The sequence below is a fragment of the Anomalospiza imberbis genome, unplaced genomic scaffold (genome assembly GCF_031753505.1).
Source record: "Anomalospiza imberbis isolate Cuckoo-Finch-1a 21T00152 unplaced genomic scaffold, ASM3175350v1 scaffold_100, whole genome shotgun sequence".
Classification (NCBI taxonomy): domain Eukaryota; kingdom Metazoa; phylum Chordata; class Aves; order Passeriformes; family Viduidae; genus Anomalospiza; species Anomalospiza imberbis.
In genome coordinates, this window is record NW_027099389.1 from 34,653 (window position 1) to 60,437 (window position 25,785).

The 25,785-nt window shown below is 50.5% G+C and overlaps 3 protein-coding genes across 4 annotated transcripts in view; 2 read left to right on the forward strand and 1 right to left on the reverse strand.

The window, feature by feature from the left end:
* Positions 1-1,717: 1,717 nt before the first annotated feature.
* PAGR1 (PAXIP1 associated glutamate rich protein 1) lies at positions 1,718-10,631 on the reverse strand. The gene is given in 4 exon segments (XM_068177714.1): positions 1,718-1,980; positions 2,915-2,998; positions 7,111-7,557; positions 10,481-10,631. Coding segments are annotated over 4 exon segments (930 nt in total). The 3' UTR covers positions 1,718-1,732.
* Positions 10,632-10,702: 71 nt separating this feature from the next.
* LOC137465650 (vitamin K epoxide reductase complex subunit 1-like) lies at positions 10,703-14,561 on the forward strand. Its single transcript, XM_068177715.1, has 3 exons — positions 10,703-10,926; positions 12,744-12,853; positions 14,359-14,561. The coding sequence occupies exons 1-3, from the start codon at positions 10,772-10,774 to the stop codon at positions 14,559-14,561; spliced, it is 468 nt and encodes a 155-aa protein (XP_068033816.1). The 5' UTR covers positions 10,703-10,771.
* Positions 14,562-20,545: 5,984 nt separating this feature from the next.
* The window catches only part of LOC137465659 (branched-chain alpha-ketoacid dehydrogenase kinase-like), a 42,222-nt gene continuing 36,982 nt past the window's right edge, over positions 20,546-25,785 (forward strand). For both annotated transcript variants that reach the window (XM_068177723.1, XM_068177724.1), the window contains exons 1-2: positions 20,546-20,728; positions 23,389-23,457. In XM_068177723.1, the coding sequence (XP_068033824.1) occupies positions 20,561-20,728; positions 23,389-23,457 (237 nt within the window). In that variant the 5' untranslated portion in view covers positions 20,546-20,560. The remainder of the gene's footprint in view (positions 20,729-23,388; positions 23,458-25,785) is intronic.

Below are 25,785 nucleotides of genomic sequence, written 5' to 3' on the forward strand. Positions count from 1 at the left end.
AAGTACCAAAGATCACCCAAAATTCAGCGAAAAAGTCCCAAAAATCACCCAAATTTCAACGTAAACCTCCAAAAATCACCTAAAATTCAAGGTTAAACTCCCAAAAATCACCCAAAAAGCCATGTAAAATTCCCAAAAATCACCCAAAATTCAACGTAAACCTCCCAAAAATCCCCCAAAATTCAATGTAAACCTCCCAAAAATCCCCCAAAATTCAAGGTCAAAGTCCCGGAATCTCCCGGAATCTCCCGGAAGCGCCGCGGGGGCGCGGGCAGGTTTCGCGGCCGGCGTTTTCCAGGGCGCGTCAGCGCTTGCGGTGGCGCAGGAAGAGCCCCGGGGGCCGCGTGGGGCCGGGGCTGCGCTCGCCCTCGGCCGGGAACAGGTCCCGGCCAAAATCCCCCAAAAATCGCCCCAAAAAATCCCCCGGAATGGCCACAGTCGCCCCAAAACCTCCGGGAAAAGTCACCCAAAGTCACCCCGGAAACGGCTGCGAAAGCGCCCAAAGTCACCCAAAAATGCACGGGAAAACCCCAAAATCACCCAAAAATCCAGGGAAAAACCCCCAAAATCACCCAAAAATCCAGGGAGAAACCCCCAAAATCACCCAAAAATCCAGGGAGAAACCCCCAAAATCACCCAAAATTCGAGGTCAAAGTCCCAATAATCCCCCAAAATTCAACGTAAACCTTCCAAAAATCACCCAAAATTCAAGGTAAAAGTACCAAAGATCACCCAAAATTCGAGGTCAAAGTCCCAATAATCCCCCAAAATTCAACGTAAACCTTCCAAAAATCCCCCAAAATTCAACGTAAACCTCCCAAAAATCACCCAAAATTCAAGGAAAAAGTACCAAAGATCACCCAAAATTCAACGAAAAAGTCCCAAAAATCCCCCAAATTTCAACGTAAACCTCCCAAAAATCACCCAAAATTCAAGGTTAAACTCCCAAAAATCACCCAAAAAGCCATGTAAAATTCCCAAAAATCACCCAAAATTCAACGTAAACCTCCCAAAAACCCCCAAAATTCAATGTAAAAGTCCAAAAATCCCCCAAAATTCAAGGTCAAAGTCCCGGAATCTCCCGGAAGCGCCGCGGGGCGCGGGCAGGTTTCGCGGCCGGCGTTTCCGGGGCGCGTCAGCGCTTGCGGTGGCGCAGGAAGAGCCCCGGGGGCCGCGTGGGGCCGGGGCTGCGCTCGCCCTCGGCCGGGAACAGGTCCCGGCCCAAATCCCCCCAAAAATCGCCCCAAAAAATCCCCCGAATGGCCGCAGTCGCCCCAAAACCTCCGGGAAAAGTCACCCAAACGTCACCCCGGAAACGGCTGCGAAAGCACCCAAAGGCACCCAAAAATGCACGGGAAAACCCCAAAATCACCCAAAAATCCAGGGAAAACCCCAAATCAACCAAAAATGCACGGGAAAAACCCCCAAAATCACCCAAAAATCCAGGGAAAAACCCCAAAATCAGCCAAAATTCGAGGTCAAAGTCCCAATAATCACCCAAAATTCAACGTAAACCTTCCAAAAATCACCCAAAATTCAACGTAAACCTCCCAAAAATCACCCAAAATTCAACGTAAACCTCTCAAAAATCATCCAAAATTCAACGTTAACCTCCCAAAAATCACCCAAAATTCAAGGTAAAAGTACCAAAGATCACCCAAAATTCAACGTAAACCTCCCAAAAATCCCCAAAATTCAAGGTGAAAGTCCCAAAAATCCCCAAAATTCAAGGTCAAAGTCCTGGAATCGCCGCGGGGCGCGGGCAGGTTTCGCGGCCGGCGTTTCCGGGGCGCGTCAGCGCTTGCGGTGGCGCAGGAAGAGCCCCGGGGGCCGCGTGGGGGCCGGGGCTGCGCTCGCCCTCGGCCGGGAACAGGTCCCGGCCCGTCCGCAGGATCTGCTCCTCCAGCTTCTTGTGCCGCTTCATGTCGGACAGGACCTTGTCCAGGCGCGCCTCGCGCTTCTGCCCGCGGCTCGGCGGCCCTGCCGAGGAGAAAGCCCCTGAGCCGCGCCGCCGCCGGGCCGGCACGGAGATCCCCGGGGAAACGCGCCGGGGTCAGCACCAAACCAGACCCAAATCGGCCCGAGAATCGCGGTGGAAATGGCCAAAACGGGCCAGAAATCCGACCAAAAATCACGGTGGAAATGGCCAAAATCGGCCAGAAATCAGACCAAAATCAGCACCAAACCAGACCCAAATCGGCCCGAGAATCGCGGTGGAAATGGCCAAAATGGGCCAGAAATCCGACCAAAAATCACGGTGGAAATGGCCAAAATCAGCCAGAAATCAGACCAAAAATCGCGGTGGAAATGGCCAAAATCAGCCAGAAATCAGCCCAAAAATCGCGGTGGAAATGGCCAAAATGGGCCAGAAATCAGACCAAAATCAGCCAGAAATCAGACCAAACTCGGCCAGAAATCAGACCAAAATCAGCACCAAACCAGACCCAAATCGGCCCGAGAATCGCGGTGGAAATGGCCAAAATGGGCCAGAAATCCGACCAAAAATCACGGTGGAAATGGCCAAAATCAGCCAGAAATCAGACCAAAAATCGCGGTGGAAATGGCCAAAATGGGCCAGAAATCAGACCAAAAATCGCGGTGGAAATGGCCAAAATCAGCCAGAAATCACAAAAATCGCGGTGGAAATGGCCAAAATGGGCCAGAAATCAGACCAAAAATCGCGGTGGAAATGGCCAAAATCAGCCAGAAATCAGCCCAAAAATCCCTGTGGAAATGGCCAAAATCAGCCAGAAACCCCAAAAAAAAACCCCCAAAACCCCCCAAAAATCCGCCTAAAATCCCCCAAAAATCCAAAATCCCCCTAAAATCCCCCTAAAATCCCCCAAAATCCCCCAAATTACCCCAAAAAAACCCAAAATCCCCAAAATTCCCCCAAAATCCCCTGGTGGGGTACCTGGGGCGCGGCGGCGATCGATCAGGGCGGGGTTGGGGGGCGCGGGCTCATCCTCGAAGTCGAATTCCGTGGGGACGGGGGGGCCTGGCAGATCGGGAATTTGGGGTTCAAATCCCTCGGGATCGGGCGGAAATTCCCCGCGGGAATCCCGGAGGCGCGGAGAGCGAGGATTCGGGGGTTCGCGGTCGGGTTTTTTCGGGGGGATCGCGGTGGAATTTTGGGGGTTTTGGGGAAGGAAAAGTCCCGGAGTGGAGGAAATTCAAGCCAAATTCAGAAGGGCAAAAATTCTCCAGGAACTGCAGCAAAATCCGGAAAAATTCCCCCGAGATTCGGCCCAAATCCTTTTAAATCGCCCCAAATCCATCCGAAATCCCCCAAATCCATCCCAAACGTTCCTAAATCCCCCAAAATCCTTCCGAAATCCCCCAAAATCCTTCCGAAATCCCCAAAATCCATCTGAAATCCATCCGAAATCCCCAAATCCATCCAAAATGTTCCTAAATCCCCCAAAATCCTTCAGAGATCCATCCTAAATCCCCCAAATCCAGCCTAAATCCCCCAATCCATCCCAAACATCCCTAAATCCCTCAAAATCCATCTGAAATCCCCAAAATCCATCTGAAATCCATCCTAAATCCTCAAATCCAGCCTAAATCCCCAAACCCATCCCAAACGTTCCTAATCCCCCAAATCAATCCGAAATCCCCCAAAATCCATCTGAAATCCCCCAAATCAATCCCAAAAGTCCCTAAATCCCCAAAATCCTTCCGAAATCCATCTTAACCCACCCCAAATCTATCCTAAATCCCCAAATTCCATCTCAAACCTTCGTAAATCCATCCTAAATCCATCCTAAACCTTCCTAAACCTTCCCAAACCATCCTAAATCCACCCTAAACCTTCCTAAATGCATCCTAAACCTTCCCAAATCCATCCCAAACCTTCCTAAACCCATTCTAAACCTTCCCAAATCCATCCTAAACCTTCCCAAATCCATCCTAAACCTTCCTAAATCCATCCGAAACCTTCCTAAATCCATCCCAAATCCATCCTAAACCTTCCTAAGTCCATCCTAAACCTTCCTAAATCCATCCTAAACCTTCCTAAATCCATCCCAAACCTTCCCAAATCCATCCCAAACCTTCCCAAATCCATCCTAAACCCATCCCAAACCTTCCTAAATCCATCGCAAATCCATCCTAAACCCATCCTAAACCTTCCTAAACCTTCCTAAATCCATCCCAAACCTTCCTAAATCCATCCTAAACCTTCCTAAATCCATCCCAAACCTTCCCAAATCCATCCCAAACCTTCCTAAATCCATCCTAAACCTTTCTAAATCCATCCTAAACCTTCCCAAATCCATCCCAAACCTTCCTAAATCCATCCTAAACCTTCCTAAATCCATCCGAAACCTTCCTAAACCTTCCTAAATCCATCCTAAACCTTCCTAAACCCATCCTAAACCTTCCTCAATCCATCCTAAACCTTCCTAAACCTTCCCAAATCCATCCCAAACCTTCCCAAATCCATCCTAAACCTTCCTAAATCCATCCCAAACCTTCCTAAACCTTCCCAAATCCATCCTAAACCTTCCTAAATCCATCCTAAATCCATCCAAACCTTCCTAAATCCATCCTAAACCTTCCTAAATCCATCCTAAGCCTTCCCAAATCCTCATTTTCCCCCCAAAATGGCCCGAAATTCCCCGTTTTTTCCCCAAAACCGCCGTTTTTCCCCCCGGAAGCACTTCACTTTTCCTCTTGTGTTTCCTGGCGGGGGCTGCCGGCGGCGTCGGCGCCGTCCTCGGCGTCGCTGGGGGGCTCGGGCGTGGGCAGGCGGCGCGGCAGCGGAACGTTCCGGAGCGGGAGAGTGCGTCCCCCAAATCCATCCTAAACCTTCCTAAACCTTCCTAAATCCATCCTAAACCTTCCCAAATCCATCCTAAACCTTCCTAAACCCATCCTAAACCTTCCTAAATCCATCCAAACCTTCCTAAATCCATCTTAAACCTTCCCAAATCCATCCTAAACCTTCCTAAATCCATCCTAAACCTTCCTAAATCCATCTTAAACCTTCCTAAATCCATCGTAAACGTTCCCAAATCCATCCTAAACCTTCCTAAATCCATCCTAAACCTTCCCAAATCCATCCTAAACCTTCCCAAATCCATCCCAAATCCATCCTAAACCTTCCTAAATCCATCTTAAACCTTCCTAAACCTTCCAAAATCCATCCCAAATCCACCCTAAACCTTCCCAAATCCATCCTAAACCTTCCTAAATCCATCCTAAACCTTCCTAAATCCATCCCAAACCTTCCCAAATCCATCCCAAACCTTCCTAAATCCATCCTAAACCTTCCTAAATCCATCTCAAATCCATCCTAACCTTCCCAAACCCATCCTAAACCTTCCTAAATCCATCCCAAACCTTCCCAAACCCATCCTAAACCTTCCCAAATCCATCCTAAACCTTCCTAAATCCATCCTAAACCTTCCCAAATCCATCCTAAACCTTCCAAATCCATCCTAAACCTTCCTAAATCCATCCTAAAACCTTCCCAATTCCATCCCAAACCTTCCCAAATCCATCCTAAACCTTCCTAAACCTTCCTAAATCCATCCCAAATCCACCCTAAACCTTCCCAAATCCATCCTAAACCTTCCTAAATCCATCCTAAACCTTCCCAAATCCATCCTAAACCTTCCCAAATCCATCTTAAACCTTCCTAAACCTTCCTAAATCCATCCCAAATCCATCCTAAACCTTCCCAAACCCATCTAAATCCTTCCCAAATCCATCCTAAACCTTCCTAAATCCATCCCAAACCTTCCCAAATTCTCATTTTTCCCCAGAATTGGCCCCCAAAGCACCCCAAATTCCCGGTTTTTCCCCAAAACCGCCGTTTTTCCCCCCGGAAGCACTTCACTTTTCCTCTTGTGTTTCCTGGCGGGGGCTGCCGGCGGCGTCGGCGCCGTCCTCGGCGTCGCTGGGGGGCTCGGGCGTGGGCAGGCGGCGCGGCAGCGGAACGTTCCGGAGCGGGAGTGCGTCCCCCAAATCCATCCTAAACCTTCCTAAACCTTCCCAAATCCATCCCAAACCTTCCCAAATCCATCCTAAACCTTCCTAAATCCATCCTAAACCCATCCTAAACCTTCCTAAATCCATCCTAAACCTTCCTAAATCCATCCTAAACCTTCCTAAACCCATCCCAAACCTTCCTAAACCCATCCTAAACCTTCCTAAATCCATCCTAAACCTTCCTAAATCCATCCCAAACCTTCCTAAATCCATCCTAAACCTTCCTAAATCCATCCTAAACCTTCCCAAATCCTCATTTTCCCCCCAAAATGGCCCCGAAATTCCCCGTTTTTTCCCCAAAACCGCCGTTTTTCCCCCCGGAAGCACTTCACTTTTCCTCTTGTGTTTCCTGGCGGGGGCTGCCGGCGGCGTCGGCGCCGTCCTCGGCGTCGCTGGGGGGCTCGGGCGTGGGCAGGCGGCGCGGCAGCGGAACGTTCCGGAGCGGGAGCGCGTCCCCCAAATCCATCCTAAACCTCCCTAAATCCATCTTAAACCTTCCTAAACCTTCCCAAATCCATCCTAAACCTTCCTAAATCCATCCTAAACCTTCCTAAATCCATCCTAACCTTCCCAAATCCATCCTAAACCTTCCTAAACCTTCCTAAATCCATCCCAAACCTTCCTAAATCCATCCTAAACCTTCCTAAATCCATCCTAACCTTCCCAAATCCATCCTAAACCTTCCTAAATCCATCCTAAACCTTCCTAAATCCATCCTAAACCTTCCCAAATCCATCCTAAACCTTCCTAAATCCATCCTAACCTTCCCAAATCCATCCCAAACCTTCCCAAATCCATCCTAAACCTTCCTAAATCCATCCCAAATCCACCCTAAACCTTCCCAAATCCATCCTAAACCTTCCTAAATCCATCCGAAACCTTCCCAAATCCATCCTAAACCTTCCTAAATCCATCCTAAACCTTCCTAAATCCATCCTAAACCTTCCCAAACCCATCCCAAACCTTCCTAAATCCATCCTAAACCTTCCTAAATCCATCCCAAACCTTCCCAAATCCTCATTTTCCCCCAGAAATGGCCCCGAAATTCCCCGTTTTTTTCCCCAAAATGGCCCCCAGAGCACCCAAAACCGCCGTTTTTCCCCCCGGAAGCACTTCACTTTTCCTCTTGTGTTTCCTGGCGGGGGCTGCCGGTGGCGTCGGCGCCGTCCTCGGCGTCGCTGGGGGCTCGGGGCGTGGGCAGGCGGCGCGGCAGCGGAACGTTCCGGAGCGGGAGCGCGCCGGCGCGGGCGATGGCCTCGTAGAGGCGCCGGATGTCGGCGGGCGCGGGCAGCCAGCCGCCCGGGGGCTCGGAGCCTTCCTCCTCCTCCTCGCTCCAGGGCACGCCCCACTCCTCCTCCTCCTCCTCCTCGTCGTCGTCGCCGTCGTCGTCCCGCGGCGGGTTTGGGGCGGATTCCGGCGGTTTGGGGCTGCTCTCCGGGGAGCGCCGGGGTTTTTCCGGGGAGTTTTGGGGGGATTTGGGGGGAGGGGTGAGGGAGAGGGTGTGGAGGGGAGGGGGGGGAGGGGGGAGGGAGGGGAGGGGAGGGGGGTGGACATGGGGGGCTGGGGGGGGAATGGGGGGAAAAGGGGAAAAAGGGGGAAAAAGGGGGAAAAAATGGGGAAAAACGGGGAAAAAAGGGGGAAGAAATGGGGGGGAAATGGGGAAAAAAGGGGGGAAAAAAGGGGGAAAAAATGGGGAAAATTGGGGAAAATGGGGAAAAAATGGGGAAAAAAGGGGGAAAAACGGGGGAAAACAGAGAAGAAATGGGGGAAAAATGGGGGAAAATGGGGAAAAACGGGGAAAAAAATGGGGGGAAATGGGCGAAAAGGGGGGAAAAAGGGGGAAAAACAGAGAAAAAATGGGGGGAAATGGGGAAAAACGAGGAAAAAGGGGGAAAAATGGGGGAAATGGGGGAAATGAGGAAAAACGGGGAAAAACGGGGGGAAAATGGGGGGAAAATGGGGGGAATGGGGGAAAACAGAGAAAAATGGGGGGAAATGGAGGAAAATGGGGAAAAACAGGGAAAAAATGGGGGGAAATGGGGAAAAAAGGGGGAAAAATGGGGGGAAATGGGGAAAACAGAGAAAAAAAATGGGGGGAAATGGGGAAAAAACGGGGAAAAAATGGGTAAAATGGGGGAAAATGGGGAAAAATGGGGAAAAAAATGGGGGGAAATGGGGAAAAACGGGGGAAAAAATGGGGAAAATGGGGAAAAATGGGGAAAAAAGGGGGGGAAATGGGGGGAAATGGGGAAAAAAATTGGGGGGAAATGGGGAAAAAAAATGGGGGGAAATGGGGAAAAACGGGGGAAAAAATGGGGAAAATGGGGAAAAACGGGGGAAAAAATGGGGAAAATGGGGGAAAACGGGGAAAAAAGGGGGAAAATGGGGGGAAATGGGGGAAAACAGAGAAAAAAATGGGGGAAATGGGGGAAAGGGGAAAAAATGGGGAAAATGGGGGGAAAACAGAGAAAAAAAAAGGGGAAAATGGGGAAAAACAGAGAAAAAAATGGGGGGAAATGGCGGAAAAACAGGGAAAAACAGAGAAAAATGGAGAAAAACGGAGGAAAAAATGGGGAAAAACAGATAAAACCAGAGAAAATTGGTGAAAAACAGAGAAAAATGGGGAAAAAATGGGGAAAAATGGGGAAAATGAGAAAAAAAGGGGGAAAATGGGGGAAAATGGGGGAAAATGGGGAAAAAATGGGGAAATTGGAGGGAAATGGAGAAAATTTGGGGAATTGGGAATAAAATGGGGAAATTGGGGGGGAATGAGGAAAAATGGGAAAATTTGGGGAATTTGGGGGGAAAAGGGGGGAAAATTTGGGACATTTGGCAATTTTGGGGGAAAATTTTTAGGTTTTGGGGAAAAATTGGGGAAAATTTGGGAAAAAATGGGGGAAATTTGGGGGGGAAAATTTGGGAAAATTGGGGACATTTGGCAGTTTTGGGGGGAATTTTTAGGATTTGGGGGAAAATTGGGAAAAATTTGGGAAAAATGGGGGAAATTTGGGGGGGAAAATTTGGGAAAATTGGGGACATTTGGCAGTTTTGGGGGAAATTGGGGAAAATTTGGGAAAAATGGAGGGAATTTGGGGGGAAAATTTGGGGAAATTTGGGAAATTTGGGGGAAATTTGGGGGAAATTTGGGGAAATTGAGGACATTTGGAATTTTGGGGGAAAATTTTTAGGATTTGGGGGAAAATTTGGGAAAATGGGGGAAATTTGGGGGGAAAAGGGGGAGAAAATTTGGGAAAATTGGGGACATTTGGCAGTTTTGGGAGAAATTTTTAGGTTTTTTGGGAAAATTTGGGAAAAAATGGGGGAAATTGGGGGGGAAATTTGGGACATTTGGCAGTTTTTGGGGGAAAATTTGGGAAAATTTGGGACATTTGGCAGTTTTTGGGGGAAAATTTGGGACATTTGGCAGTTTTTGGGGGAAAATTTGGGGAATTTGGGGGAAAAGGGGAAAAAGGAGGAGAAGAAAAGGAAAGCAGAGGGAAAACGGAGATCACGTTTACAATATCGGGGAAAACCGGCACCGGAGAATCCCAGTTCAATACCAGTTTGATCCCAGTTTGATCCCAGTTCAATCCCAGTTCAATCCCAGTTCGATCCCAGTTTGATCCTGGGGATTCCCAGTTCGATCCCAGTTCCATCCCAGTGCTCCCAGTTTGATCCCAGTTTGATCCTGGGGATTCCCAGTGCTCCCAGTTTGATCCTTGGGGTTCCCAGTTCCATCCCAGTTTGATCCCAGTTCCATCCCAGTGCTCCCAGTTTGATCCCAGTTTAATCCCAGTTCCATCCCAGTGCTCCCAGTTGGTTCCCAGTTCAATCCCAGTTTGATCCCAGTGCTCCCAGTTCCATCCCAGTGCTCGCAGTGCGATCCCAGTGCTCCCAGTTCGATCCTGGAGATTCCCAGTGCTCCCAGTTCGATCCTGGGGGTTCCCAGTTCGATCCCAGTTTGATCCCAGTTTGATCCCAGTTCTCCCAGTTTGATCCTGGGGATTCCCAGTGCTCCCAGTTCGATCCCAGTTGGATCCTATGGGTTCCCAGTGCTCCCAGTTCGATCCTGGGGGTTCCCAGTTCGATCCCAGTTGGATCCTGAGGATTCCCAGTGCTCCCAGTTTGATCCTTGGGGTTCCCAGTTCCATCCCAGTGCTCCCAGTTCGATCCTGGGGGCTCCCAGTTTGATCCCAGTGCTCCCAGTTCGATCCCAGTTGGATCCTGGGGGTTCCCAGTGCTCCCAGTTCGATCCCAGTTCGATCCTGGGGGCTCCCAGTTCGATCCCAGTGCTCCCAGTTGGATCCCAGTGCTTTATTTCGCTCCCTGTGGGAATCTCCCACCATTTCCCTCCCCCCCTTCCCTCCTCCCCTCACGCCGCCGCCGCCGCCATCTTGCCCCGTGACGTCACCGCGACCCCTCCCCATCCATTCCCTCCATTCCCTCCCGTCCCCGCGACCCCCGGGACCCCTGCGGGCCTCACTCACCGACCCCCGGCCTTCGCCCCGGGCCTCCGGGGGGCTCCGAACCGGCGGGGCCGAGCCCGAGCCCTCACTCAGCTCCCCGCCGCCATCTTGGCCGCGCTCCCGCCATTTTTTATTCGCGCCCTTCCCTCCCCGCACGCCAGCGCGCATGCGCAGAGCGCGCAGAACTACACCTCCCATCAGCCCCCGCGTCCAAAGCGGAAGCAAGGCAGGCGTTCATCGCTGTCGGCCAATCAGCGGAGAGGGGGGGGGTGGGAGTGGCAGCGGCGCCGCCCAATCGGGGCTGAACGATGGCGGCGGCGCTGCGGGCGGCGCTGTGCGTGGCGGGCGCGGCGCTGTCGGTGTACGCGCTGCATGTGGAGCATGAGGCGGCCAGGGACCCGCACTACCGAGCCGCCTGCGACCTGGGGCCCTCCGTGTCCTGCACGCGGGTGTTCTCCTCCCGGTAAAAGCACCGGGAACGGCCCGGGAGGAACCGGGCGGGAACGGGAGTGGGCGGGGCCTGCGTGAGGCGGCGGCCAATGGTATTGCGGGGCGGGGAGTGGGCGGGGCTTCAGTGAGGCGGCGGCCAATGGTGGTGAGGGGAAGGGCGGGCCGCGAGGGGGCGCTGAGGGCGGGAACGGGAGTGGGCGGGGCCTGCGTGAGGCGGCGGCCAATGGTATTGCGGGGCGGGGAGTGGGCGGGGCTTCAGTGAGGCGGCGGCCAATGGTGGTGAGGGGAAGGGCGGGCCGCGAGGGGGCGCTGAGGGCGGGAACGGGAGTGGGCGGGGTTTGCGTGAGGCGGCGGCCAATGGTGGTGAGGGGCGGGGGAGTGGGCGGGGTTTGCGTGAGGCGGCGGCCAATGGTGGTGAGGGGCGGGGGAGTGGGCGGGGCTTGCGTGAGGCGGCGGCCAATGGTGGTGAGGGGCGGGGGAGCGGGCGGGGCTTGCGTGAGGCGGCGGCCAATGGTGGTGAGGGGCGGAGCGATCTGCTAGGTGGTGCTGTGGGCGGGGCTTTGGGGGATTATGGGAGAAGGGCGTGGCTTGATTAATGGGCGGGGTTTATGTTAATCAGACCCATATAAGGCATAAAGGTGGGCACTGTACATCCATATATGGGTATGAAGGTGTGAGTTGTGTCCATATAGGGTCGTGTGGGCGTGGCTTAATGTGTCCATATATGACTGAAAGCATGGCTTTGTATTGTACCCTATATGGCCTAGAGGGCGTGGCTTATGTCTGTATTCATGAAGGGGGAGGGGCTTGTACCAGTTAGGTCCATATATGGGCATAAAGGTGAGGCTTGTGTTGGTTATTTCCATATATGGGCACGAAGATGTGGTTTGCATAGTTTATTTCCATATATGGGCACAAAGGTGTGGTTTGCATAGTTTATTTCCATATATGGGCATGAAGGTGTGGTTTGTAGCAGTTATTTCTATGTATGGGCATGAAGGTGTGATTTGCATAATTTATTTCCATATTTGGGCATGAAGGTGTGGTTTACAGTGGTTATTTCCATATATGGGCATGAAGGTGTGGTTTGTAGCAGTTATTTCCATGTATGGGCATGAAGGTGTGGTTTGCATAGTTTATTTCCATATATGGGTATGAAGGTGTGGTTTGTAGTGGTTATTTCCATATATGGGCATAAAGGGTGATTTGCATAGTTTATTTCCACATATGGGCGTGAGGGTGTGGTTTGCATAGTTTATTTCCATATATGGGCATGAAGGTGTGGCTTGTAGTGGCTATTTCCATATATGGGCATGAAGGTGTGGTTTGCATAATTTATTTCCATATTTGGCCATGAAGGTGTGGTTTACAGTGGTTATTTCCATATATGGGCATAAAGGGTGATTTGCATAGTTTATTTCCATATATGGGCATGAAGGTGTGATTTGCATAATTTATTTCCATATATGGGCATGAAGGTGTGGTTTACAGTGGTTATTTCCATATATGGGCATAAAGGGTGATTTGCATAGTTTATTTCCATATATGGGCACGGAGCCATGGCTTCTGCTCACTGCCAGATGGGGGCGTGGCCATGTTCTGCCCATATATGGCTACAGAGGCATGGTTTAACACAGCTATGACCATATATGGACATGAAGAAGTGGGGGGGTGTGGCTTAGCATGCCAGAGCACCAATACGAGAAGGGGGCGTGGCTTAAAGACCAACAAGGGGCGTGGCTTATCCACCCGTTCTCACCATATATGGGTATGGGGGTGTGCCTACCTGGCTGGTGGGCGTGTCTCGGTGTTGCCACGCCCCTTTTGCAGGTGGGGGCGTGGCCTGGGGCTGGTGGAGCCGGTGCTGGGCAGGGACAGCGCCCTGAACGTCCCCAACGGCGCCATCGGGCTGCTCTTCTACCTGCTGCAGGGCCTGCTGGGTAACAGCGGGGACCGGGGGGACCGGGGGGACTGGGGGGGACTGGGAGGGGATTGGGGGGGACTGGGAGGGGATTGGGGGGGGATTGAGGGGACTGGGAGGGGATTGGGGGGGACTGGGAGGGGATTGGGAGGGGATTGGGAGGGATTGGGGGGACTGGGAGAGGACTGGAAGGAATTGGGGGGGACTGGGAGGGGATTGGGGGGGACTGGGAGGGGATTGGGAGGGATTGGGAGGGACTGGGGGAGACTGGGAAGGGATTGGGGGGGACTGGGAAGGGATTGGGGGGGACTGGGGGGGACTGGGAGGGGATTGGGGGGGACTGGGAGGGATTGGGGGGGATTGAGGGGACTGGGAGGGACTGGGAAGGGATTGGGGGGACTGGGAGGAACTGGGAGGGGATTGGGGAGACTGGGAGGGATTGGGGGGGACTGGGAGGGGATTGGGGGGGGATTGGGAGGGATTGGGGGGACTGGGAGGGACTGGGAGGGGATTGGGGGGGACTGGGAGGAATTGGGGGGGACTGGGAGGGGATTGGGGGGGACTGGTGGAGATTGGGAGGGATTGGGGGGGACTGGGAGGAATTGGGGGGGACTGGGAGGGGATTGTGGGGAACTGGGGGGGACTGGGAAGGGATTGGGGGTGACTGGGGGGGATTGGGAGGGACTGGGAGTGACTGGGAAGGGATTGGGGAGGATTGAGGGGACTGGGAGGGAACTGGGAGGGACCGGGGGGAACTGGGAGGAGACTGGGGAGGGACTGGGGGGGACTGGGAGTGACTGGGAGGGAACTGGGAAGGGATTGGGGGGGACTGGGAGGGGATTGGGGAGATTGGAAGGGATTGGGAGGGATTGGGGGGGACTGGGAGGGGATTGGGGGAACTGGGAGGGGATTGGGGGAACTGGGAGGGAACTGGGAGGGGATTGGGGGGAACTGGGAGGGACTGGGAAGGGATTGGGGGGACTGGGAGGGACTGGGGAGACTGGGAGGAGATTGGGGGGACTGGGAGGAACTGGGAGGGGATTGGGGGAACTGGGAGAGAACTGGGAGGGACTGGGAGGGGATTGGGGGGGACTGGGGAGACTGGCAGGAGATTGGGGGGACTGGGAGGAACTGGGAGGGGACTGGGAGGGGATTGGGGGGACTGGTATGGATTGGGAGGGATTGGGGGGGACTGGGAGGGGACTGGGGAGACTGGGAGGGACTGGGAAGGGATTGGAAGGAGATTGGGGGGACTGGGAGGGAACTGGGAGGGGATTGGGATGGGATTGGGGGTGACTGGGAGGGACTGGGAAGCGATTGGGGGGACTGGGAGGGGATTTGGGGAATTGGGGGGGACTGGGAGTGACTGGGAAGCGATTGGGGGGGACTGGGGATGAGGTGGGGACAGACTGGGGACACTGGGAATGCCTTGGGGACACTGGGGAGGAAGGTGGGGAGGACACGGGGACAAACTGGGACAAACTGGGGAGGCCGGGGAGCCCGCAGTGACCCCTGCCCCGCCAGGCGCCGGCCGGGGCCGCGTGGCTGCGGCGACGCTCCTGGGGACCTCGGTGGCCTCGGCGCTGGCCTCGCTGTGGCTCGGGGGCGTTCTGCTCTTCGGCCTCAGGGACCTGTGCGTGGTCTGCCTCAGCACGTACGGGGTGAACCTGGCGCTGCTGGCGCTCAACCTGCGCCGCTGGGCCGGGCGGAAAAGCAAAACGCCCTGAACGGGGCCCACAACCCAGCGAGGTGGCCCAAAATGGGGCGGAAGCGGCCTGGAACCGAGGGAAATCCAGACAAAACCGAGGGAAATCCACCCAAAACCGAGTGAAATCCACCCAAAACCGAGTGAAACCCACCCAAAACTGAGAGAAACTGACCCAAAACCAAGTGAAATCCACCCAAAACAGAGTGAAAATGACCCAAAGTGGGATGAAACCCACACAAAACAGAGTTAAAATGACCCAAAACGGAGTGAAATCCACCCAAAACGGAGTGAAAATGACCCAAAACCGAGTGAAACCCACCCAAAACTGAGAGAAACTGACCCAAAACCAAGTGAAATCCACCCAAAACGGAGTGAAATCCACCCAAAACCGAGTGAAATCCACCCAAAACGGAGTGAAAATGACCCAAAACCAAAGGAAATTCACCCAAAACAGAGTGAAAATTACCTAAAATGGAGTGAAATCACCCAAAAGCGAGGGAAATCCACCCAAAACAGAGTGCAACTGACCCAAAATGGGATGAAACCACCCAAAACAGAGTGAAAATGACCCAAAACGCAGTGAAAATGACCCAAAATGGAGGGAAACCACCCAAAACGGAGTGAAAATGACCCAAAACGCAGTGAAAATGACCCAAAATGGAGGGAAACCACCCAAAACGGAGTGAAAATGACCCAAAACCGAGTGAAACCCACCCAAAATGGAGTGAAATGACCCAAAACCAAGTGAAATCCACCCAAAATGGAGTGAGAATGACCAAAAACGGAGGGAAACCACCCAAAATGGAGTGAAAATGACCCAAAACTGTGTGAAACTGACCCAAAATTGAGTGAAACTGGTCCAAAATTGAGTGAAAATGGCTCAAAACGGAGTGAAACCACCCAATATTGAGTGAAAATGACCCAAAACCAAGTGAAATCCACCCAAAACGGAGTGAAAATGACCCAAAACCGAGTGAAATCCACCCAAAACCAAGTGAAATCCACCCAAAACGGAGTGAAAATGACCCAAAACCGAGTGAAATCCACCCGAAACGGAGTGAAAATGACCCAAAACCGAGTGAAATCCACCCGAAACGGAGTGAAAATGACCCAAAACCGAGTGAAATCCACCCAAAACTGAGAGAAACTGACCCAAAACCAAGTGAAATCCACCCAAAACGGAGTGAAAATGACCCAAAACAGAGTGAAGATGACCCAAAACCGACTGAAAATGACCCAAAACAGACTGAAACCCACCTGAAATGTGGGTACAGGGAGGCAAAGTTAGAGGAAATGGAGGAAAAGTTACATTAAAGTGTCTTAAATGGAGAAAAAATGGCATTGAAGTGATCAAAAGCGACATTAAAGGGAGCAAAAATTACATTAAAGTGACCAAAAGTGACATTGAAGTGCCTTAAATGGGTAAAAATGGCTTTAAAGTGGTGAAAAGTGAGATATAAATGTCTTAAATGGGTAAAAAATGGCTTTAAAGTGGTCAAAAATGACATTAAAGTGTCTCAAATGAGTAAAAAATGGCATTAAAGTGATCAAAAGTGAGATGTGTCTTAAATGAGTAAAAAATGGTATTAAAGTGATCAAAAGTGAGATATAAGTGTCTTAAATGGGTGAAAAATGGCATTAAAGTGATCAAAAGTGAGATTAAAGGAAATTCGGGATTTGGGATTCCCTTTTCTCCTCAATTTTCCCCTAAAAAGTTTCCAGAATTCCCTTTTCCCCTCAGTTTTCACCCCAAAAAGTTCCGGGATTCCCTTTTCCCCTCAAATTTCCCCCGAAAAAAAGAAAATTCAGGTTTTGGGATTCCCTTTTTCCCTCAGTTTTCACCCCAAAAAGGTTCCAGAATTCCCTTTTCCCCTCAGTTTTCACCCCAAAAAGTTCCGGGATTCCCTTTTCCCCTCAAATTTCCCCCGAAAAAAAGAAAATTCAGGTTTTGGGATTCCCTTTTTCCCTCAGTTTTCACCCCAAAAAGGTTCCAGAATTCCCTTTTCCCCTCAATTTTCCCCCCAAAAAAGGAAATTCAGGTTTTGGGATTCCCTTTTTTCCTCAGTTTTCACCCCAAAAAGCTCCGGAATTCCCTTTTCCCCTCAATTTTGCCCCCAAAAAAAGGAAATTCAGGTTTTGGGATTCCCTTTTCCCCTCAGTTTTCACCCCAAAAATCCTCCGCAATTCCCTTTCCCCCTCAATTTTCCACCAAAAAAAGGAAATTCAGGTTTTGGGATTTCCTTTTTCCCTCAAGTTTCACCTCATAAATCCTCTGGAATTCCCTTTTCCCCTCAATTTTGCCCCCAAAAAAAGGAAATTCAGGTTTTGGGATTCCCTTTTCTCCTCAATTTTCCCCCAAAAAGCTTCCAGAATTCCCTTTTTTCCCTCATTTTTCACCCCAAAAAGCTCCGAGATTCCCTTTTCCCCTCAAATTTCCACCAAAAAAGGAAATTCAGGTTTTGGGATTCCCTTTTTTCCCTCAGTTTTCACCCCAAAAAGCTCCGGGATTTCCATTTAATCCTCAATTTTCCCCCAAAAAGGCTCCAGAATTCCCTTTTCCCCTCAGTTTTCACCCCAAAAAAAGGAAATTCAGGTTTGGGGATTCCCTTTTCCCCTCAATTTCACCTCAAAAATCCTCTGGAATTCCCTTTTCCCCTCAATTTCCCCCCCCCAAAAAAAAAAAAAAAATAAATTCAACATTTGCGACTTCCCTTTCCCCCCCTCACATCTTCCCCCAAAGCGGGATTCAGCATTCACCTTTCCCACCTCCCATAACCAAAACCATTCATGCACCGGGGCCCTTTTCTCCGCGCGCCCCACTCCAATTTCCCCAAAAACCTTATATTTAGAGCTTAGGGGTGGAGGGAACCCCTTTTCCCCCTCAGGAAAAACCCCAAAATCCCATTTTTTCGCCCCAAAATCCACCGAGCTCCCCTCCTCGCCCTCATACCTCCGCCGCCGGGGGGCGCCGCTTTCCCGCCGCGCTCCCTTCCCTCAGGTTCCCGCGCGCGCGCAGTGCGGCCGGGCCGTACCACCCTGAGGGGAACGCGGGGGGGACGGGGGGGGAACCAAGGGAGGGGCGGGAACGGGCGAGTCCATTGCGAGCCGAGCGCGGGGGAGGTGGCGGCGAGGCCCCGGCGCCGCTGGTCGGTGAGGGTTTTGGTTTTTTTTTTTTTTTTTTTTGGGGTAAATTTAAAGGATTTTGGGGGTAAAATTGAAGGGGTTTAATTGGGTTTTTTTGTTTTTTTTTCTTTTTTGGTGGAAGGGGATTGAAGGGGAGAGGGAATGTCCGGACACCGGGGTTGTGTTTGGGACACGGGGCTGGGGAGAAGGGGAGGGCGGAGAGGTGGGAATGGAGGAGGATTAAAGGGAAAAAGGGGAGCCCGAGCAGTTTTTGTGGGGAAAAAAGGGTCCCGGAGCGGTTTTTGAGGGAATTTTGGGCGAAAAAAGGAATTCCGGCTACTTAAATTTTCCTCTAGAGGTGTCCTGGACCTTTTCAGTTTCTATATTGGGGTAACCGTGAGGGGAAAAAGGGGTCCCTGAGCAGTTTATGTGGGGATTCTGAGGGGAAAAGGGGTCCCTGAGCAGTTTTTGTGGGGAAAAAAAGGGTCCTGGAGCGGTTTTTGAGGGAATTTTGAGGAAATTTTGAGGGAAAAACGGAATTCCGGCTACTTAAATTTTCCTCTAGAGGTGTCCTGGACCTTTTCAGTTTCTTTTTGGGGGTAACTCTGAGGGGGAAAAGGGGTCCCTGAGCAGTTTTTGTGGGGAAAAAAGGGTCCTGGAGCGGTTTTTGAGGGAATTTTGAGGGAAAAAAGGAATTCCGGCTACTTAAATTTTCCTCTAGAGGTGTCCTGGACCTTTTCAGTTTCTATATTGGGGTAACCGTGAGGGGAAAAAGGGGTCCCTGAGCAGTTTATGTGGGGATTCTGAGGGGAAAAGGGGTCCCTGAGCAGTTTTTGTGGGGAAAAAAGGGTCCCGGAGCGGTTTTTGAGGGAATTTTGAGGGAAAAAAGGAGTTCTGGATATTTAAATTTTCCCGTAGAGTTGTCCTGGATATTTCAGTTTCTATATTGGGGTAACTCTGAGGGGAAAAAGGGGTCCCTGAGCAGTTTTTGTGGGGAAAAAAAGGGTCCTGGAGCGGTTTTTGAGGAATTTTGAGGGAAAAATAAAATTCCGGATACTTAAATTTTCCTCTAGAGGTGTCCTGGACCTTTTCAGTTTCTTTTTTGGGGTAACTCTGAGGGGGAAAAGGGGTCCCTGAGCAGTTTTTGTGGGGAAAAAAGGGTCCCGGAGCGGTTTTTGAGGGAATTTTGGGCGAAAAAAGGAATTCCGGCTACTTAAATTTTCCTCTAGAGGTGTCCTGGACCTTTTCAGTTTCTATATTGGGGTAACCGTGAGGGGAAAAGGGGTCCCTGAGCAGTTTATGTGGGGAAAAAAGGGTCCCGGAGCGGTTTTTGAGGGAATTTTGAGGGAAAAAGGGAATTCCGGCTACTTAAATTTTCCTCTAGTGGTGTCCTGGACCTTTTCAGTTTCTATATTGGGGTAACTCTGAGGGGAAAAGGGGTCCCTGAGCAGTTTTTGGGGAATTTTGAGGGAAAAAAGGAGTTCTGGATATTTAAAATTTCCCGTAGAGTTGTCCTGGATATTTCAGTTTCCATTTTGGGGTAACCGTGAGGGGAAAAAGGGGTCCCTGAGCAGTTTTTGTGGGGAAAAAAGGGTCCTGGAGCGGTTTTTGAGGGACTTTTGAGGGAAAAAAGGAATTCCGGCTACTTAAATTTTCCTCTAGTGGTGTCCTGGACCTTTTCAGTTTCTATATTGGGGTAACCGTGAGGGGAAAAATGGGTCCCTGAACAGTTTTTGTGGGATTTTTGTGGGGAAAAAAAGGGTCCTGGAGCGGTTTTTGAGGGAAAAAAGGAGTTCTGGATATTTAAATTTTCCCGTAGAGTTGTCCTGGATATTTCAGTTTCTTTTTTGGGGTAACCGTGAGGGGAAAAGGGGTCCCTGAGCAGTTTTTGTGGGGAAAAAAGGGTCCTGGAGCGGTTTTTGGGGAATTTTGTGGGAAAAAAGGAGTTCTGGATATTGAAATTTTCCCGTAGAGTTGTCCTGGATATTTCAGTTTTTATTTTGGGGTAACTCTGAGGGGAAAAGGGGTCCCTGAGCAGTTTTTGTGGGGAAAAAAGGGTCGTGGAGCGGTTTTTGTGGGGAATTTTGAGGGATAAAAGGTGGATTTTTGGGGTTTTTTTCGTGCAATTTGGGGTCATTTTTGGCGATTTTTGGGGATTTTTTTTTGCGCATTTTGGGGTCATTTTGGTGATTTTTTTGGGGGATTTTTTGGGGTCATTTTAGGCGATTTTTGGGGATTTTTTTGGGTGCATTTCGGGGTCACGTTAGGGAATTTTTGGGGTTTTGGGTGCATTTTGGGGTCACTTTAGGCGATTTTTTGGGGTTTTTTTTGGCGCATTTTGGGGTCATTTTAGGGAGATTTTTTGGGGGTTTTTTGGGTCACTTTTGAAGGATTTTTTGGGGTTCTTTATGTGATTTTTGGGGGATTTTTTTGGTGCATTTTGGGGTCATTTTAGGCCATTTTTGGGTTTTTTGGGCGGATTTTTGGGGTTTTTGGTGCATTTTGGGGTCATTTTAGGGGGATTTTGGTTTTTTTTTTTTTGGGTGCATTTTGGGGTCATTTTAGGGGGATTTTGGGTTTCTTTGGGTGCATTTTGAGGTCATTTTAGGCGATTTTTAGGGTTTTTGGGCGGATTTTTGGGGTTTTTGGTGCATTTTGGGGTCATTTTAGGGGGATTTTTTTTTTTTTTTTTTTGGGTGCATTTTGGGGTCATTTTAGGCGATTTTGGGGTTCTTTTGGCACATTTTGGGCTCACTTCATGCGTTTTTTTTGGTTTTTTTTTTTGTTTTTTTGGGCTCATTCGAAGTGGATTTTTTTTTAATTTTTTTTTTTGGGGGGAGGGGTGCCCTCCCCGATTAACCCCTTCCTTCCCCTCCCCCCCCCCCCCGGCAGGAGATGCTGCGGCGCCTTTTGGGGGGGGGTCTGCGGGGGGGGGGAGGGGCCCCCCACCGTCCCCCCGCCCGCGGCGCCGGCGACCAAACCCCCCCGGACCTGGCGCGGGAGCGCTGCAAGGCCGTCACCTCCTTCTACCACCAGCCCGCCATCGACGCCGCCGCCGAGAGGGTGAGACCCCTCCCCACATAACGGGGAGACCCCTCCCCACATAAGGGGGAGACCCCTCCCCACATTTACCGGGGATCTGGGGGTGTCTGGGGGGGATTTGGGGAGATTTGGGGGGGATTTGGGGGGGATTTGGGGAGATTTGGGGGGATTTGGGGAGATTTGGGGCCATCGACGCCGCCGCCGAGAGGGTGAGACCCCTCCCCACATAACGGGGAGACCCCTCCCCACTTTTACCGGGGATCTGGGGACGCTTGGGGGGGATTTGGGGAGATTTGGGGGGAATTTGGGGGGGATTTGGGGAGATTTGGGGGGATTTGGGGCCCATTTGGGGCCATCGACGCCGCCGCCGAGAGGGTGAGACCCCTCCCCACATAACGGGGAGACCCCTCCCCACATTTACCGGGGATCTGGGGGCGCTTGGGGGGGATTTGGGGAGATTTGGGGGGGATTTGGGGGGATTTGGGGGGGATCTGGGGGGATTTGGGGTCTTTGATGTGGCCACCGAGAGGGTGAGACCCCTCCCCACATAAGAGGGAGACCCCTCCCCACATTTACCAGGGACCTGGGGACGCTTGGGGGGGATTTGGGGAGATTTGGGGGGATTTGGGGGGGATTTGGGGAGATTTGGGGGGATTTGGGGCCCATTTGGGGCCATCGACGCCGCCGCCGAGAGGGTGAGACCCCTCCCCACATAACGGGGAGACCCCTCCCCACATTTACTGGGGATCTGGGGGTGTCTGGGGGGGGGTTGGGGAGATTTGGGGGGGATTTGGGGGAATTTGGGCCCATTTGGGGCCATCGACGCCGCCGCCGAGAGGGTGAGACCCCTCCCCACATAACGGGGAGACCCCTCCCCACATTTACTGGGGATCTGGGGACGCTTGGGGGGGATTTGGGGCCATTTTGGGGAGATTTGGGGGGGATTTGGGGAGATTTGGGGGGAATTTGGGCCCATTTGGGGCCATCGACGCCGCCGCCGAGAGGGTGAGACCCCTCCCCACATAACGGGGAGACCCCTCCCCACATTTACCGGGGATCTGGGGACGCTTGGGGGGGATTTGGGGCCATTTTGGGGAGATTTGGGGGGGATTTGGGGAGATTTGGGGGGATTTGGGGGGATTTTGGGAGATTTGGGGGGGATTTGGGGTCTTTGATGTGGCCACAGAGAGGGTGAGACCCCTCCCCACATAAGGGGGAGACCCCTCCCCACATTTACCGGGCATCTGGGGGCTCTTGGGGGGGGTTTGGGGAGATTTGGGGGGGATTTGGGGAGATTTGGGGGGATTTGGGGAGATTTGGGGCCATCGACGCCGCCGCCGAGAGGGTGAGACCCCTCCCCACATAACGGGGAGACCCCTCCCCACTTTTACCGGGGATCTGGGGACGCTTGGGGGGGATTTGGGGCCATTTTGGGGAGATTTGGGGGGGATTTGGGGTCTTTGATGTGGCCACAGAGAGGGTGAGACCCCTCCCCACATTTACCGGGGACCTGGTGGCGCTTGGGGGGGATTTGGGGAGATTTGGGGGGGATTTGGGGCAATTTGGGGGGGATTTGCGGTCTTTGATGTGGCCACAGAGAAAGGGTGAGACCCCTCCCCAAACTGGGGAGACCCCTCCCCACATTTACCGGGGATCTGGGGACGCTTGGGGGGGATTTGGGGAGATTTGGGGGGATCTGGGGGGATTTGGGGAGATTTGGGGGGGATTTGGGGTTTTTGATGTGGCCACAGAGAGGGTGAGACCCCTCCTCAAATGGGGGAGACCCCTCCCCACATTTACCGGGATCTGGGGGCTCTTGGGGGGGGTTTGGGGCCATTTTGGGGAGATTTGGGGGGGGATTTTGGGCCCATTAATTTTGGCCGTTTTTCCCTGAATTTTGCTCCATTTTGGGAGGGATTTTTGGGCCGTTTTTGGTGGATTTTGGGGCTTTTTTGGGGAAATTTTGGTGCCATTTTCGAGCTGATTTTTGGTCGGTTTTCCCCGGAATTTTGGCCGTTTTTCCCTCAATTTTGCTCCACTTTGGGAGGGATTTTTGGGCCATTTTAGGTGCATTTTGGGGCCGTTTTGGTGAAATTTTGGTGTCATTTTCAAGCTGATTTTTGGTCGGTTTTCCCCGTAATTTTGGCCATTTTCCCCTGAATTTTGCTCCATTTTGGGAGGGATTTTTGGGCCGTTTTAGGTGGATTTTGGGGCCGTTTTGGTGACATTTTGGTGCCATTTTCGAGCTGATTTTTGATCGGTTTTCCCCGTAATTTTGGCCGTTTTTCCCTCAATTTGGCTCCATTCTGGGAGGGATTTTTGGGCCATTTTAGGTGGATTTTGGGGCCGTTTTGGTGAAATTTTGGTGTCATTTTCAAGCTGATTTTTGGTCCATTCTCCCCGGAATTTCGGCCGTTTTTCCCTCAATGTGGCTCCATTTTGGGAGGGATTTTTGGGCCATTTTAGGGTGGATTTAACCCAAATTTGGTGAAATTTAGGTGTCATTTTCGAGCTGATTTTTGATCGGTTTTCCCCGTAATTTTGGCCATTTTTCCCTCAATTTGGCTCCATTTTGGGAGGGATTTTTGGGCCGTTTTAGGGTGGATTTAACCCGAATTTGGGGTTCCCCCTCCCCAAATCTGGAGAAACCCCAAAATCTCCTTTTTTTCCCCCAAACTCAGCCCTCGGTGCGCCTGACCCCCACCACCATGCTCTACTCGGGGCGCTCGCAGGACGGCAGCCACATCCTGGTGAGGGGGGGACCCCAAATTTGGGGAGGGGGTCCCCAAAACTTGGGGAGGGGGTCCCCAAAAATCTGTGGGGTCCCCAAAATTTGGGAGGGTCCCTAAAATTTGGGGGTTTTTTATTCCTGAGTTTTGGGGAGGGAAAAGGGTTGGGGCTCCCCAAAACTTGGGGGGGGGAAGGTGAGAGGGGGGGGTCCCCAAAATTTGGGGGTGAAATGAGGGGGGGGGTCCCCAAAATTTGGGGTGAAACCTCAGAAATTTGGGATAAAAGTGAATGAAATTGAAAAATTTGGGGCGAAACCAACGAAATTTGGGGGAAGTATGGAAATTTTGGGTGAAAATGGAAAATTTTGGGGTGAAAATTCAAAATCTTGGGGTGAAAATGGGAAATTTTGGGGTGAAAATGGGAAATTTTGGGGTGAAAATGGGAAATCTTTGGGTGAAAATTCAAAATTTTGGGGTGAAAATTCAAAATCTTGGGGTGAAAATGGGAAATTTTGGGGTGAAAATGGAAAATCTTTTGGTGAAAATTCAAAATTTTGGGGAACAAATTCAAAATCTTGGGGTGAAAGTTGAAAATTTGGGGTGAAAATTCAAAATTTTGGGGGAAAAAATCAAAATCATGGGATGAAAATGGAAAATTTTGGGGTGAAAATGCAAAATCTTGGGGTGAAAATGGGAAATTTGGGGTGAAAATTCAAAATTTTGGGGAAAAATTCAAAATTTTGGGGTGAAAATGGAAAATTCGGGGTGAAAATTGAAAATTTTGGGGTGAAAATGGAAAATTTTGGGCTGAAAATGGAAAATTTGGGGTGAAAATTCAAAATTTTGGGGTGGAAATGGGAAATTTTTGGGAATTTTGTGCTTTTGGTTGGGCAGAACCCCCCAAAATTTGGGTGAGAAAATTGCCGAATTGCCAGGAAGCGCCGAGGGGTTTGGGAGGGCGATGAAACCTCGGGAATTGCCCAAAATTGGGGTTTTTTTGGGGCAGAAAAGCGCCCGGTAGAACCTGAAGAATTTGGGATAAGCCCTCCAAAATTTGGGGTGAAACCTCGGAAATTTGGGATAAAAGTGATTGAAATTGAAAAATTTGGGGCAAAACCGACGAAATTTGGGGGAAAATTGGAAATTTTGGGGTGAAAATGGAAAATTTTAGGGTGAAAATGGAAAATTTGGGGAACAAATTCAAAATCTTGGGGTGAAAGTTGAAAATTTGGGGTGAAAATGGAAAATTTTAGGGTGAAAATTCAAAATCTTGGGTTGAAAATGGAAATTTTGGGTTGAAAATGGAAATTTTGGGGTGAAATGGGAAAATTTTGGGGTAAAAATGGAAAATTTGGGGTGAAAATTGGAAAATTTGGGGTGAAAATGGAAAATTTTAGGTTGAAAATGGAAAATTTTAGGTTGAAAATGGAAAATTTGGGGTGAAAATGGAAATTTTGGGGTGAAAATGGGAAATTTTGGGGTGAAAATGGAAAATTTAGGGTGAAAATGGGAAATTTTGGGCTGAAAATGGGAAATTTTGGGGTGAAAATGGAAAATTTTGTGGTGAAAATGGAAAATTTGGGGTGAAAATTCAAAATTTTTGGGTGAAAATGGGAAATTTTTGGGAATTTTGTGCTTTTGGTTGGGCAGAACCCCCCAAAATTTGGGTGAGAAAATTGCCGAATTGCCAGGAAGCGCCGAGGGGTTTGGGAGGGCGATGAAACCTCGGGAATTGCCCAAAATTGGGGTTTTTTGGGGCAGAAAAGCGCCCGGTAGAACCTGAAGAATTTGGGATAAACCCTCCAAAATTTGGGGTGAAACCTCGGAAATTTGGGATAAAAGTGATTGAAATTGAAAAATTTGGGGCAAAACCGATGAAATTTGGGGGAAAGTTGGAAATTTTGGGGTGAAAATGGAAAATTTTAGGGTGAAAATGGAAAATTTGGGGAACAAATTCAAAATCTTGGGGTGAAAGTTGAAAATTTGGGGTGAAAATGGAAAATTTTGGGGTGAAAATGGAAAATTACGGTGAGAATGGAAAATTTGGGGTGAACATGGGAAATTTTTGGTGTGAAAATGGAAAATTTTGGGGTGAAAATGGGAAATTTGGGGTGAAAATGGAAAATTTAGGGTGAAAATAGAAATTTTGGGGTGAAAATGGAAAACTTGGGAACAAATTCAAAATCTTGGGTTGAAAGTTGAAAATTCGGGGTGAAAATGGAAAATTTTAGGGTGAAAATTCAAAATCTTGGGTTGAAAATGGAAATTTTGGGTTGAAAATGGAAATTTTGGGGTGAAATGGGAAAATTTTGGGGTGAAAATGGAAAATTTGGGCTGAAAATTGGAAAA

What these genes read in the sequence shown, in the direction of transcription:
- LOC137465650 (XM_068177715.1), top strand. Translation starts at nt 10,772, where the DNA reads ATGGCGGCGGCGCTGCGGGCGGCGCTGTGCGTGGCGGGCGCGGCGCTG. An exon ending in ACGCGGGTGTTCTCCTCCCG is followed by an intron (nt 10,927 to 12,743) that starts GTAAAAGCACCG and finishes CCCCTTTTGCAG; the next exon opens with GTGGGGGCGTGGCCTGGGGC. An exon ending in CCTGCTGCAGGGCCTGCTGG is followed by an intron (nt 12,854 to 14,358) that starts GTAACAGCGGGG and finishes CTGCCCCGCCAG; the next exon opens with GCGCCGGCCGGGGCCGCGTG.